The sequence below is a fragment of the Ylistrum balloti genome, unplaced genomic scaffold (genome assembly GCF_031769215.1).
Source record: "Ylistrum balloti isolate Yb309-2 unplaced genomic scaffold, AGI_CSIRO_Ybal_v1 Utg370818, whole genome shotgun sequence".
NCBI lineage: Eukaryota > Metazoa > Mollusca > Bivalvia > Pectinida > Pectinidae > Ylistrum > Ylistrum balloti.
Genome location: NW_026782473.1, coordinates 143,614 through 158,775, shown reverse-complemented (window position 1 = coordinate 158,775; position 15,162 = coordinate 143,614). Strand labels below are relative to the sequence as shown.

The 15,162-nt window shown below is 34.0% G+C and overlaps 1 protein-coding gene across 1 annotated transcript; it reads left to right on the top strand.

Annotated features, from left to right (window-relative positions):
• Nucleotides 1–799: 799 nt before the first annotated feature.
• LOC132558734 (putative acyl-CoA synthetase YngI) lies at nt 800–14,836 on the top strand. Its single transcript, XM_060223330.1, has 18 exons — nt 800–846; nt 2,307–2,490; nt 3,189–3,323; nt 3,654–3,701; nt 4,012–4,103; nt 5,255–5,302; nt 5,616–5,730; nt 6,960–7,055; nt 8,011–8,180; nt 8,289–8,380; nt 8,851–8,921; nt 9,322–9,426; nt 9,912–10,060; nt 10,670–10,817; nt 12,282–12,334; nt 12,771–12,828; nt 14,392–14,463; nt 14,783–14,836. Exons 1-18 carry the CDS (start codon nt 800–802, stop codon nt 14,834–14,836), a joined length of 1,737 nt encoding a protein of 578 aa, XP_060079313.1.
• The last annotated feature ends 326 nt before the right edge of the window (nt 14,837–15,162 follow it).

Genomic DNA, 15,162 nt, shown 5'->3' with positions numbered 1-15,162 from the left:
TTACATAGATAATGCTTATATAATGCGTTTATGAACACAAAGACTGATCACGTGTGGCTCATTGTACACAACATACTCTCAAGAGTATATATAACAATCTTAATCTGACCTGGTGGACTATTAATTGTATGTGTGTCTGACCTATCATTTTAGCGGATTAATTAGGAAATATACTTTACTCATATATAGTATATTTAAAAATAACCCTATTCCGCTCTTATTCAAGAGTCATTTCGAAATTTCTATCACCCATGAAAGAATCTTCATAGAAAAATTTCATGACTTTTGTCAATGAAATATAAATGAAAATTATTCTGATAAAACAAAAATCATGAACATGATTGATAGAAATTTATACAAATTTATACTGAGCTTTTGTAATGAAAGAGCTGTGCTTTCCACTCATCATTGAAATGTCGCTCAAATCACAAGCAAAGTGTCATCATTCTCGTAAAGTTTCAATTTTTTTTACATTGGGTTGACTATTTGCTTCTTTTGCCTTTGAAAACGTTATAAATAGAAAAATAAATTAGATTTGATTTAATATATCAGCATCCATGGAAAATATCTATTGTTATATTCGTTAAGTACATATTATATTAAACGGAAAAGGGAAAAGTATATCTTAAAATGTTATAGACACCGTGATGCACGTTAACACGTTATCTGTGTCCAACCGTTATCGTTTGACACTGCAATAAAATATCAGATAAGATTAACAAACCGAAGGTCACCTACCAGATTGCTAGCGATTGTTTATAGGAAATCTGAGGGAATCACGGGCATCTTTATATCTAAAATGGATAAAAAAGATGGTAAACAGGCGATACTGAAGGACTTGTCCAGGTATGTACTATCATTACATGTAAACGTCTCCGCCATCTCTATATTTTTAAACGGCACATGTAGAAGCACTTCATCATTAGGTGTAGTTATATACCAGTGTGTATCAACGCTACAATCCGTCAGAGTCTGCTCTGAATCGATACATGAACAAATGATGTAGAAACCTATGCAGGCAGCTTACAACCTGTGGCATCACGTTTCATATATGTAACAGCATTGTTTATAAATGCGCCGGTTAGTCAATGGCGATTGTGATACATAAAGAGTATGCATAGGGGTTATGCTGATTCCAAGTCCATGGTGCATCAGTGTATTCATAAAAATGTTGCATTAACAGTATTATGAGGACATCTTGTTGTTTATAACGGACACATGTAATGTGACATGTTAGTATATTTGCGTTCTATCTATTATTTAATTATTTGATACGGTGTCATTTGTGATAATTTTAGCGCTACCGTATAATGATACGTCTTAGGATCACCCCACTAAACTTCAGCTTGCAGTACTCTTGGTGCTTTAACATCACAAATAGCATTGCTTGTCATGGTTTGAGAGACTTACCCTTGAAGTATGCTGTTTTCCTACAGATTATTAACTATCAAAATGTGCCCTTACTGCAAACTGATTATGCTATGAATAATAACATATTTATAGCAAGTTACCCCTGCGCCTACATATCGCTGTGCACCATTTTAAATAATATACCAAAGCATATGATAATCAGGTTATGAGATATACTGGAAAAAGGTGTGCCGGTTAATATTTCTGAGTGGTGTTAATACTGCTCTAGTTCTACATCAAAGCCCCGTCGCAAAGAACGATAACTGCGTTATGCACTGTACACAGCCCTATGAAAACAACGAATCACGGTAAAACACGTTGTAAACTATGTGACAGCCTTATTTCTATTCCTCTATTGTGAGTTTTTATTGGATACGAAAAGCCTTGCATCCGCAACCCAACCTATGGTATTAAAATGTCGTTGTCGATTCGATATCCAAGTACCTGTTCCCATTATGACGATTTTCTTGCAAGAAGTCGTCAACAGACGAACAAATTCGTAACACTGATTTCAAAAGATGGTGGTTGATAAAAATAATTGGGAAGTTTTACGGTCGTCATAGTAATCTTTTTTATTTAATTTTTCTATTTCAATAAGCGATGTAACGATGGACAGCTTTGATGCTCTTTTGTTTGCCAGTTTCATTGTTGTATACCTTGTTCTCATTTGAGAACATCATATTATTTTCTTGGATGGACAAAATATTTAGATGGCGGCTGTCAGGAGTTTTCGCATAAATTTTCCTTTTGTTCATATTTTGATAATGGCATTTTGTTCGTAATTCAAACGCAAGGGAGTGTTTTTCTTATTCTACACCAGTTACATTAGTTATGATATCAACATTATACCAAACAGCATGTAATTCGTAGTTTACACTCAGTACCCGATGTTGCAGAGAATGCCGCCCCGCTGTATCTCCGTTACAGAACAGCTACTACCAGGGTGTATGTCCCACTCCTCTCAGTGGCAAAACAATAGGCCAGATGTTAGACCGAGCTGCGGATCAGGGAGCCGATCATGTGATCTTCAAAGTTCCGGATTACAGCCAGGAAATAACACTTCGGAATCTCCTTCGTAGGGTAAGATTTCGGTATATCGGTTACATCCTGTCATACAATATAACAGTCAATATTAATATGGAATACTAAATTTAGTGGGAGACAAAACCATATCTTTTATTTCATTTGAAGATATGTCAATGACGTGTTTGATTTTAAAACCAGACCTTATGTATAAGATCATTCGGCCACAACCTGAAATCCATGATATCCAATAATTCTTGGTCTTTTTCACTGAATTTTATCAGATGTCCCAACAACATCTCATTTTGATGTCTTATAGCTTTTACGCTTTTGATGTTCTTTAATGATGATAATATGACTGGCGGTTTTATTATCAAGCATCTATTGTAGTCCGATATCAAATTGATAGTAGTAAAATGAAAATGTGATCAACGTTTACAATCATTCTAGTGCTTGCCTACAGACGAAACATTAAACATAAATACAAAAGAACAGTCAGTCCTAGTTAGCCTTTCGGATCTTCCCGTACTGTTTTTATTGGTCTGCGAGTAAATCTTTCCGTTGCTCATATGTTTCGTATGATTCCGTTAGCATGTCCCCCCTCCTTCTTTTTCCGCCCTTTTTTCTCACTTCCGGATGTAAAATTTCGAATGTGACTTGAATTGTTGAATCTTTATTTTACTGGTTTCGTCACAGATATAGATATCACCATATAACTACATACGTAAATTTAATCCTATACTTTACTTTTATAGAGTCGGGCTGCAGCGAAAGGCTTGATCGCGATGGGTTTACAGAAGGGCGATGTCGTCATGCTTACTGGAATGGCAGATATGGAAAGTATAGTGTTGTACTATGCAGCGGTGTACATTGGACTGGTGCCTTTCCAGGTGAGATAATTTGTGATAATGATGATGATGATGATGATGAAGAGGAGGAGGATGAGAAGGGCGGGACGGGTGGATTAGCAGAGGTTAAATGAATCGAAATATTTGATCTTTTGTTACATTCTATCAATAAGTTTAATATCACTGCCTCCGTATCAGTTTATCATATGGCAAATTATAGCATTACCTAATTGTAGAAATCAGCTGTAAAATTTCGAATTTCAATTGCTTGATTAGCAACATTTAACAGTGTTCTTCCCATGATTCAACATTCACTCAGACTGGGTGATTTAACATGCTTTTTGATCTAATGCCTCGTTTCGAACATTTCAGCCATGCGTGAGATACCCACTGGATAGATACCTACCAAAGGCAATGCAGGTTAGACTGATTATATTTGATTTATCAACAAATTCAGTCCAAACCAGTGTGTATACGTATTTGCCAAATGATCTACCGATGTTATTACCTGCAAATATAATATAATATTAATGTAATATAACTACCATCAACGCATGTACATGCAAGATGTAATGGAAATATTAAAACGCCTTTCTTACAGTATTGCTATTTTAATCGTTTAGTCTATTGACGTCATTGTAATACAATCTGACCTGCCATTCTCAATAATTAGCAAGGTAATCGTGATATGAAGATATGTACGTGTGATACATCTTTTTCATGACCTTAGGTCAATCCGTCAGTGCTGTTTGTTGGTCCAGAAGTAATGCCTGTCATCAATGAAGAGCTCGAGAAGATATGGAAATCTTCCGAAACAAATAGGTGAAGGTTTCAATAGTAAACTACATACATATATACTGCCCTACATTTAAACCATATGCATGACTACTAACTTCTCTACAACCATATACATAACGCCCAACATATATCACAACCATGTACATAACTCCCCTTATATCAACAACAATATACATAACTACCTACTTCTCTACGACAATAACATAAATACCTACTTCTCTACAACAATAACATAAATACCTACTTGTCCACAACAATAACATACGTCCCTAGTTGTCTGCAATCCTAAACATAACGCTCTACGCGTCCTACTAGTCTACAACCATTTACAAAACTCCCTAGGTGTCTACAGCCATTTACGTAACGCCCTGCACGCCCTATATGTCTACAACCATTTATATAACTCCCTACTTGTCTACAGCCATTTACAAAACTCCCTACGTGTTTACAGTCATTTACATAACACTCTACACGCCCTACATGTCTACAACCATATGTATAACTCCCCACGTGTATATCAAGCATATACACAACACCATGTTGAATCCTATATAAGCTTTCATTGAAAATATCAAACGATGGAACTTGTCCAAGCATTCTTCATTAAAAAAGAGCTAAGATTTAAAAAGGTTAGAATGATTAAATCGCATATATATGGTAACAAGCTTAAGACTCTTTTTATCCCATGATCGACTTTTCAAGCAAATATGGTACAAAAAAGTTATGATAGCTCGATATCAATAGTCCTATTGTAACGTATCAGTTATGACACAATTTAGTTATCTGAAGTGACGTCAAAATAAGTAATATTACATGTGCAGTAACCAATAATATGGCATTCTTCTCATATTGACTAAATAAGACAATCCTGTGATCAACCTGTATACAAAATGTTCGATAAATACTACATACATACAAATACAGCATTTAAATTGACTATAACCATATACAAGCTATCTATACTTAAATCATACTGATGTAAATTAATACCAAGATTCGAAAATTTACTACAAATCATCGCGGCTCGTCATTTATTTTTCTTGTTATATGAAATATTTGCGAACATTTAAAATGCACACGAAAGTCAGTATATAGTGTTTCGTGTGTTAAATACGGTATATTATCATATAATAATGATGTAATATCTGCTTGTGTGGTTTCCTTTTTATCTTAAGGCCTCAGACACTTAAAGATATCATCTACACTGGGACAAGCAAACACAGGTAAATGATTACCTTTACCTCTCCAATGTCTCTATTCATATAATTATGGAGGCAAGGTGATACCATACGGATTTAAGCAATGATAATAATCTCTTAATAGATATGATGGAGATATCAATGAATGCGCGCTATAGAAAGAGTAAACAGTGTGTTGAAAATTATAATGTAATTCTTTTCATCGTAATATCTATACAGTGGTTGATTTTGAAGCAGCCTGGCCCATTCACGTGGGTTTTTTTTCAGTTTACCATTTATCCTAGAATGTAAAGGATCTAATGTAATGGTGTCATCTCAGTCACTGACATGCATCTAGTTTCAGTCAATATTCAGAATTCCTGAAGCAGGGTGAAACCGTGTCGGATGTCACATTAAACGACATATCCTCCCGAGTTAGTACGGATGATATTGCCTACATAGTGGCGACATCAGTGAGTATTAAACATCGCTGCACATTCATGTGGTGACGTTAATAGTACCACATGACGTATGTATTGCATGGTATTGCAAGCGACTTCATCAATTGGTATTTCACAATATAGAGGAATAAATGTTCGACTGTCAACGTATGAATAACTGCAAAATCAGTAATAATTACTGGTATATAGTGACATAATCAAATACTTGTTCGCAAGCAGAAACGTCTGATAAAACAACATGAAAATATCAACTAAATTACAATTCAAACATATGAAAAACATGAATATAAGAACGATTCAATGTAAATATGATCAGGTGCTCTTGAAGAGTAAGTGTTTCCTGCTTCAATAACGACGCCTGGAATGTACGATCCAAGTAAGCAATGTCAACAGCAACAACAATAAGTAAACTAAAGAACACCAAACAACTTCATATCAAATAAGAAAAGGGATACTTCCCAGTGAAATTTGTGCGAGAATTATAAGATTCAGAGTAGAAACACTTAGATATCGAATCGATTGTGACACGTAAACACCATAGGCTGAGAATGTAGGGTCGTGTTATTTTGATAAGAAACATTAACAGCAGGAAATCATCAGGCTTATTATACAGCTTGGTAAAAGTTTTCCTGAGAATTTAGTTGTAAGATCGAGGTAAGAGGCTGATAAGGAAGAGTTTGTCGTGTCCTTGATTTCCAATTTATGTGTATAGGATGGATATTGTCATAACTTTTCTTGTCCTGTACAGACAAGATATCATCAATGTATCTGAAAGCGACACTAAAGGACTTTGAAGTCTTGATAAGCACTTTGATAAAACAAAACAAATCAACAAGAAGAGTACAATTGGTCCCATGAGTTTTTCCAACAACGATGATGATATCAACCGAAAATTCGACCAGTTTATTAATTTTCCCACTCATATTATTCCCTTGATTTTTACACAAAGTACACTTCCGTATAGTTCTCAACCATACGTTCATACCGCCGTTCATCATTCCTTGAAAGGAAAATAATAATGCAGAATAAACGAAGGCGTTCCATACTCAGATAGACACAACAATGAATTAAGTGTCATTACTGTGTAATAACTAATACATGATGTTGTGATATGTATATCAGCATACAAAAACCCACAAATATTATAGTAAGATTTATCTGGACAGTATTCACATTCTTAAAAGGATAATGTCTCCATGTATATAACACAAACAGTATTGTCTGCTGCATTTCTGTTACAGGGATCAAGTGGCGAAGCTAAACTGGTTTGCCAGTCTCACTGTTATGCTGTCAACTGTGCGAAGTTTGCGAACACCAGAAGAAATCCTTACCAAAAGGTAAGTAGTTGTTTTATCATGATGAAGTAGTCCGTTCTTATATGATGTCCGATGTTTATTCATATACACCTGAAGTCTTTACATGTGAGGGTTACATATCCCGAAGATTAGCACGTACCTCAGGTTAATACTGACCGCACAATATAGACCATTTGCAGAGATTCTCTCTTTAACTCGATCATTAGAAAGTCAGACTAGTATGACAAAGGTCCCGAGTTAGAATCCTAGTGGAAGCATAGAAGTGAATAATTGACACTTTACACACACATATATGTTTGAGGTATGTCCTATTACTGCCTGATTCGAACAAAATGTGCCCAACTTTAAAATGAAAAAAAAAAAAAAGAATTTTCCTTTCGATGAATTTAGATGGGTAATCCAATGAGTTATATCAAAATACCAACTATCAGAAAAAAGCATCTTAGATATACCTCTTTGTATGGCATGTGTTGTTTTCAACAGGTCGTCAAAGTTGCTACCTGAAGTAAAATGCACTAAAACATGGGAATTTCCTAAGCTTCAAATACAATGTTGACACACAGCTAACACATGTAGCAATTTTTAGGCTACTGAACCTAATCCAGTGTGATCAGATGTTACTTAAACCCTATATACTAAAATTGTAACAAGCGTGCGCTGATTGAAAATTGAAATTAGATTAGACCAAAATTCTTTATTCCTCTGGGTAAAAACCTTTGCGTTGAACACTAGTTTTATAATATTACCCCATAACACAAAAAGATTGACGCCATCTTTCAACGTCACGTCAGATTAGTAGAGCATCATCAAAGAAAAGAGTTCAAAGACTTATTAAACTATGGGTTAAAGTTTAATCATTTTATGTGATTGATTCGCAACCTACACACATATACACACAAGAAGAAAAACAGAGTGTACTTTTCATACATACAAGTGCGGTTTGCCAATTTCAAATATTTGAAACGAAAATTTACAGAAAGACGTAGTAGGAGGACGAAATCCAACAACAGATGATATCCAGTTTTTCATGGGCGTGACACAAGCGGTATATAACTGGCGGGAGATTATTATGATCATCTTGTCTTCTAAAGTAGAATTCTATCAGGACGATATTACATGTCTGCTGGAATGTATTCAAACCTATAGGTGAGTGAAATATTCAATCATGTATATATATTATCAAGATAAAGAGCTCTCCGTAATAAATAGCAAAACACAATATATTGGTCTAATCAAAGATTCTGTTTATCATAGGATGACATGGTATACTGGATATCCGTTTGAACTTTTGAAGATGTTGGATAGCCCGAGTTTACAGAACTATGATATATCATCATTACGAGGAGGTATGGCATTTAATAAACATTAATGTAACAACCAATTATTTCGTTGACGTTACAGACTAATAGTGGATCGTGCTGTGGTTATAACCCCTTTCATTTTGTTTGATCAAATGTGTCCACCACAGATTGTTTGTAATTACATCATTCTCTCCTGATCAGTTTGTTATAGCAGTTTAACATTAAGTAGATAATACAGGGTTCTTCCTGGCATCAGTAACCCCTTGATATATCGGTTACATATTCCAACAATGTTGGCACATTGTAAGGAAGATTTTTTAAAAAGGCATGGAAAGTGCGACCATGTCATTGATGGTTTTGCATAAACACAGAATATTATTTACACAGTTTGTGAGATTTTTAAAACGTCTGCATCTTTATTTGTTATCAAGGGATATATCACTTATTTTCTTCGTGTACATTTCGCTTTTGAAATATGACGATATGTTTATATAGCTATGTTTTCGCTGTTGTAGTCGTCGTCACTGCTCAGATGATAACATCAGAATTAAAACAACGACTGAAACAACATTTTCCGGACACAAGTGTGAGTGTATTATCAAACGTCTTCAAATTTATTTTTCAAAAACTCCTGCGCGTTCAGGATACAGCAGTACTTCAATAGACGATACGCCCAAAGAATAATAATTCTTTTGATATTGCAATGCGGATTTGCTAAGCATTTTCAGCGTAGGAAGCGCACTCTTACGTGTAGCCTCAAGTTTCTACATGAAATCAGTTCCAGTTCCTATTGCCTCTTAGCCAATAATTAGATGTCCGAACTTGTTTCTGTACCCAATGACGTCCTTGATTCTTATGTTATGAGACTTCACAGTTACGATATGATATATGGCTTTAGATATATCAAAATGTAGCAAAATAACTAAGACGTTACAGATTTCAAAGGTAACTTTAACATATATCTGTGATCATCAACCATATTACAGAATGTGTATGGGTCCTCTGAAGGCATGGTTTCCATGATATCAGCGACACTATCGTCAGAAACTCAGAAGTCAGAAAGCGTTGGCTATCCATTTCCTCACACAGAGGTGAGAAACATTATATTAGATATTTTATAAAAGAAATAGAATTATTTTATCATATTGATCTGAGGATATTATTACGTTTCTTATGCCAATTTTCCAAATGATCAATAAATCAATACAATCATTGATTTTACTGATCAATAATACAAAATAACAATTTAATCCGCGACAAACCAATGCCTTAAAAATAAAACTAAAATCATATTTAAGGCTTCTATGAACGATGCATCCTTTTGATTTGGTAGTCTAACTACGAAAAAAGGAACCAAAAAATCAAAACAGGTAATAGCAATATAGAAGTATAATAAGAATAAGAGTAGAATGAGGTTAATGTACATATTTACAATTATTTGCATATTTGAGACACAAATTAAAAAAGTGATTATTGCTATTTTGTTCTAATGCATTCAAACTTAATGTGTGTTATGATAACAGAAACATTGAAATTATATCATAGGTTTCTTTTAACATTCTTCTCGTATAATTAGGTGAAGATCGTAGGTGACAACAACGAGGTATTACCGATAGGTAAAGCTGGAGAAATATGTACTCGAGGCTGGTTCTGTTTCACCAAGTACTTAAATGACCCAGAAACAACATCAAAAGCAAAAGGGGAGACTGGATGGCTGCATTTAGGGTAAATATTGGTTTTTGATCAGGATATTCATTAGGATCATCCATATACACATCGCCACGTAAATTCAATGATAGTAATTCATTCTGCTTCCAAACGAAATAATGTCAAAATAAGAGCACATCTAGCCACCAAATTGGTTAACAGGACGTTGCCAAATAAGAAATTACCAAACCTCTTCACAAAATATATTTATCGATTGATCAAGCGTAGTTACAGATAAGTTTTGGCTTTCACAGACTGTCTTGATGAATAAAGGTAAAATAAACGAAATCCACCAACAAAAATAATACTGCTAGATAGTCCTTTAAGTCTAACACACTCACCTAAATTTATCAACATTGGCACTAAGCAGTTGACAGGACTTCCACGTCATCGATGTTTTCATGGAATTATATGATTATTCAGCTATGGGTAAATGAGGGACAGTTTAGAACGAATTTGAAGCGTTTAACTTTTCTTGATATCCAGTTAATAAAGTATTTACATTGCTTAAACCTCAGATGATTTTACAAAGGCGATGATAAACGCGGAACTGCCTCCCATGTTAAACAAAAAACGGATTTTGCCAATTGACGTTTCATGGCGCTATATGTTGTGTCATTTTTTTAGAGACGTCGGCATTATGGATGTCACAGGTCACATACAGCTGCTAGGTAGGAAAGAGGAATGCGTGGTGTTTAAACATACGGGAGACAAGGTGTATCCCTCCCTCATACTGGATACGGCCAATAAACATGAAGCGGTTAAAGAGGCCAAGGTGAGACAATCTAATGTGTTTATCTCACGGAGAAGTATAATGTATACGCAAAAGTACTAATTATTCTATTGGTCTTTTGAAATAATTTTTAAGATTGATTTCTTATTATGTCAAATTCTGACAGGGAAAAAACCGTTACCAACTTCAACATAACGGTATACACTTCAAATATGAAATTAAAATGATGACCCCATACACATATTCATTGCAATGTCCCGACAATTTCCTGGTCCTGTGATACGAAAAGATTTACAACTTTCAGTGTTTTGAACCGATAACTAAAGTCTGGCATTATTTTTTTTATTCTTTTTTCAATAACTTAAAGGACTCATTTCATCCTATATAAATACATGTATGTTTAGCTCTCTATATCCAGCCCTTGCGCTCATCACTTCAATAATGTCTTGTTTTTTTACCTAAGTAATAGTATTTTACCTAAATATCAAAATATCAAATCAATTTAGACTTATTTATTCCATTACCTTCTAATAATAAAATTACGAAGATATTGTAATTAATAATGTATGTCTTTTATGGGAACCAAATTAAATAACTGTATCATTTTGTTGTCACGGAGAAAATTAGTGAGGTTTAATAATCAGTCGATGGCTTTAGTGAGTGTTGTCCCGTATCGATGAACATGACGTCAAAATAATTCAGAATGTAGATCGAAAATTGCTTGTATTTGACACTCTGTGTTGTGTTATTGTATTAATTATTGTATTAATTATTATGATTACTATTGTATGTATTAATTTTACCGTCTATTTCGTTTAGTTTCATGTGATCATAAATCCATAGGAGCAATCTTTTAATTGTTCGTAATCGCAAATTTACTTTGTCCTCCATTTTGTTTTTTATCTTGTAAATTAAACAATGTAAAATCTTAATCCTTAAGTATTTATCATAGTTAGAGGCCCGCAGGAATACCGAATATAATACTTGAGTTTCAAACTCTTTCATGATCATATTACAATGTATTAGGGTTTATAGAGATGCAGGTTGATTAAACTTAATATCTTATAAGGGAAAACTCATTTTTTCCTTTTGTGTTTTAAGTTTTTCCTTTTGTGTTTTAAGTTACATGTAATGTTTTTAATTAGTATGCCATGTTATGTTAATCTTTCTTTTGTTCATATTTAGCGCTCATTTTATCGATTTTGGTTATAAATTATGATTTTATTTACCTTTCTAATTCTATTAATATGACATCTCGATCAGGAATGGTGTACGATTTACAAAATAAGAAAAATGACAATTTTTTTTACACGTGTAAGGTATGACAGTAACTGAGTGCAACGGCCCAAACTTTCATATGCTCGATGTGTTGGTGACTTTAACATTTTTTTTCATAAGTTTAATGAGAAACAGAAATATTGCTGTATACCTGTCTTCAATAAATGGTTTACTCTATTTGAAAGAGAAAACCGTTGATAAGAAGAGTTTGTTTTTCCTCTGTTGTAGGTGGTCGGGATACAAGACAACCATATTGGCCACGAAATTTGTCTCTTTGTTCAGTAAGTGATTTCTTAATGTTGTTTTGGTAGGTAAATGTATATAATAAATTAGTAAAGTAATATTTTAAATAATGTCATGTTTGATAACTACAATAAGTAAGGTCTGAGAGTCAACAATTTTAGACGGTTGGTAAAGAACCCCTTCAAGTTTTAAACAAAGCGTTGCCGAATTGACTACAGTACATTGTTACCATCTGGTGTATTGTTTTGGTCAATAACATGCTTACCCTCTCCTCATACTATTTCCTTCCAAATCTTCCAATATCGGGTATAGCCGCAACGACTCTGGTACATTTCTTATGTGTCTCATGTCATTTAGCAGGCAGTTGATACTTTGGAAACCTTCGCAACTCCTGAATAAATACCACTACAACGTAGAATATTATCCTATAAAGACGTTTAAGATTTTAACTTGCTAATGATAATCCATATTTAGGCTGCATCCTGAGGCCGATCTAACAGAAAAACAGCTGGAGGAATACTTCAATAAAGAGGTACGTAGCTAGTTATTGTCAGTCGGTTAATTTCTTGTATACATGTGTATCGTAAAGAAATATCATCCTTTTTCGAATGGGCACAACTGGGTATTAAGCAGTAAGTGACTAGTAAATATTTCTGAAAAGAAACCTAAAGGTGAGTAAAAAAAGTATCAGTTTTCTGGTTAGGTTCGTGATAAAACGACATCTGTTTGGGCGTTTCATGTCTACGAAGTGACCTACTTACTTCCACCATTGTCTGTATCAGAATGATAATGTTCAGCTGATATTCAAAGACTTTTGCTATACTGTACCATTCTCTTACTATTTGCCTAGGTTCTCATTTTAAAAATCGGCCACCTAATGATATCTACAATGTTAGCGCTGGAGAAGCAACAAACGCTAACCCTTACTGAACACACCAGTTTATTATCTTTGTATACACTGTAATTACTGCTTTCGATTCCTTATGTATTAGTTTGTTCTGTATATCTTAGACTGGCAAGGACTTATATAATAATGCTCCGGTGGTTTCATTATTATTTCGTATCCGCTAATTCCCCTTGTTTTTGGTGAAGATAATGAACAGAATTAGTGTGTTGTTGTGTAACGTAAAGGTACAAGTTTATATTCCACCACAATGTATGGTCGGCTATTCCGATCGCCCTATGTGCATGATTCGTGGTCAGTCGTACGCCGTCCGTCGCTATTCTTTTTATTCTTTTATGAACAAACGGCCATCATATATTTTGACAATGAATGTTTGCGAGCTAATGGATGAATCTTATTCAATTTCCATATATGGATTCCTCTTCCCCCTAAGTTGTATTCCTTTTTATTTTGGAGCTGAATAAAAAAAATGAAAAAGGCTATCGGGGGTTTATTTTCTATTTGACATTTTTAAAAATTGCAAATAATTAAGACCAAATGCATGTTCGGAGGAAAGTAAGGCAGTCTTACTTCTTATTTCAAATATACAAGTACAAATAAAACGACGGTCGGCTCTAAGATTCTTCTGTCATTTTATGTAAGTTGGTTCCTATCAACTTTTTGCTACAGTTATGGAGTCAGAAATTATTGTGTTATGAGGATGAAAACGATGAAAACGTTGAACTGCAATTCGATATTGGTTGCAGCGGGTCATTTATGGACGCACTTTGATACACTTGTTACAAAGTTTTAAAAGGCACTGAAAAATTATCATTGAATCCCATTGACTACCAATGATGGTGCTCGTGTCTCATTAGTAGATTTAATAAAAAAAAATTTCAACATCGTTAGATCTATATGAATCGGAATGAGGTAATGCTTCATTATTCTCTTATGAAATTAATATATGATGACTCCGATAAGGTATTTGCATTATCCAGTACATATAATTGTAAAGTGTCTGATGGTTTGATTTGTAAGCGCTTATACTTAACTAATCAGACATATTTTCAATTCTGTAATATTTCTCTATATATACAGTATTGTGTGAGAATATGTATGATTGTAAATATATAATAATTACAAACCGTTGAATATTATTTTGCCTCGGAGAAATTTATTCATTAATTGCGCAATATTTTTTTACGACAGCTTCTTTTCCTCGAATGTCCAACGAAATATTTCATCCTTGACGCCATGCCTCGTGCTGGTGCTAGAGGAAAGGTGAATCAAATTTTGTTGCCATTTACGTACAAATGCATTATATTGTTGTTGCGTATTTTCCTTTTGAAATTCGATAAAGCGAAAGAATAAAGTAATGAAAGTGGTATTTATTCCGATCTGTATTATTTGCATACAATGCCAGTCTTTTCATGCACTTACATAAAACCTTCTACTGTTCAATGAGGAGCTATATGTGCGGAAAGGACGTACACATGTCGAAGTTTCTTTTATGGAAATATAGTAGTTTGTTTTAATGTCAACTTAATTTTCTGATATAATTTGTATAATGTAAGTTATGAGTTTTTTGTTATATATTCAGGTTCATATTCAACGGTTGAAGGAGATCGCCATTGAAAGATTAGAAGGTCAATAAGATACGTGACGATGAAGGGAGATAACTCGTAAAGTCTTGTTGTGCAGGCGTACTATGATGTGATACCAGTAAAAATATAATGTTATGCAACATAACTACCTCTTGGGATTACTATTTAATTATTAGAAATGTTCAGACACTTTTGTAAACTTCTTTGGGTCAAATTCTGGAAGTTCTATGATTCACGACAAAGTCACTCATTTTATATGTTTGTTATGCTTAAAATTTGTATATTCATAATTCCACACTGTCTATCTATTGCGTATTTCTACACTGATTAAGAAAATAAAGATATTTTCAAACTCATTATAATGATTGCATTTAAT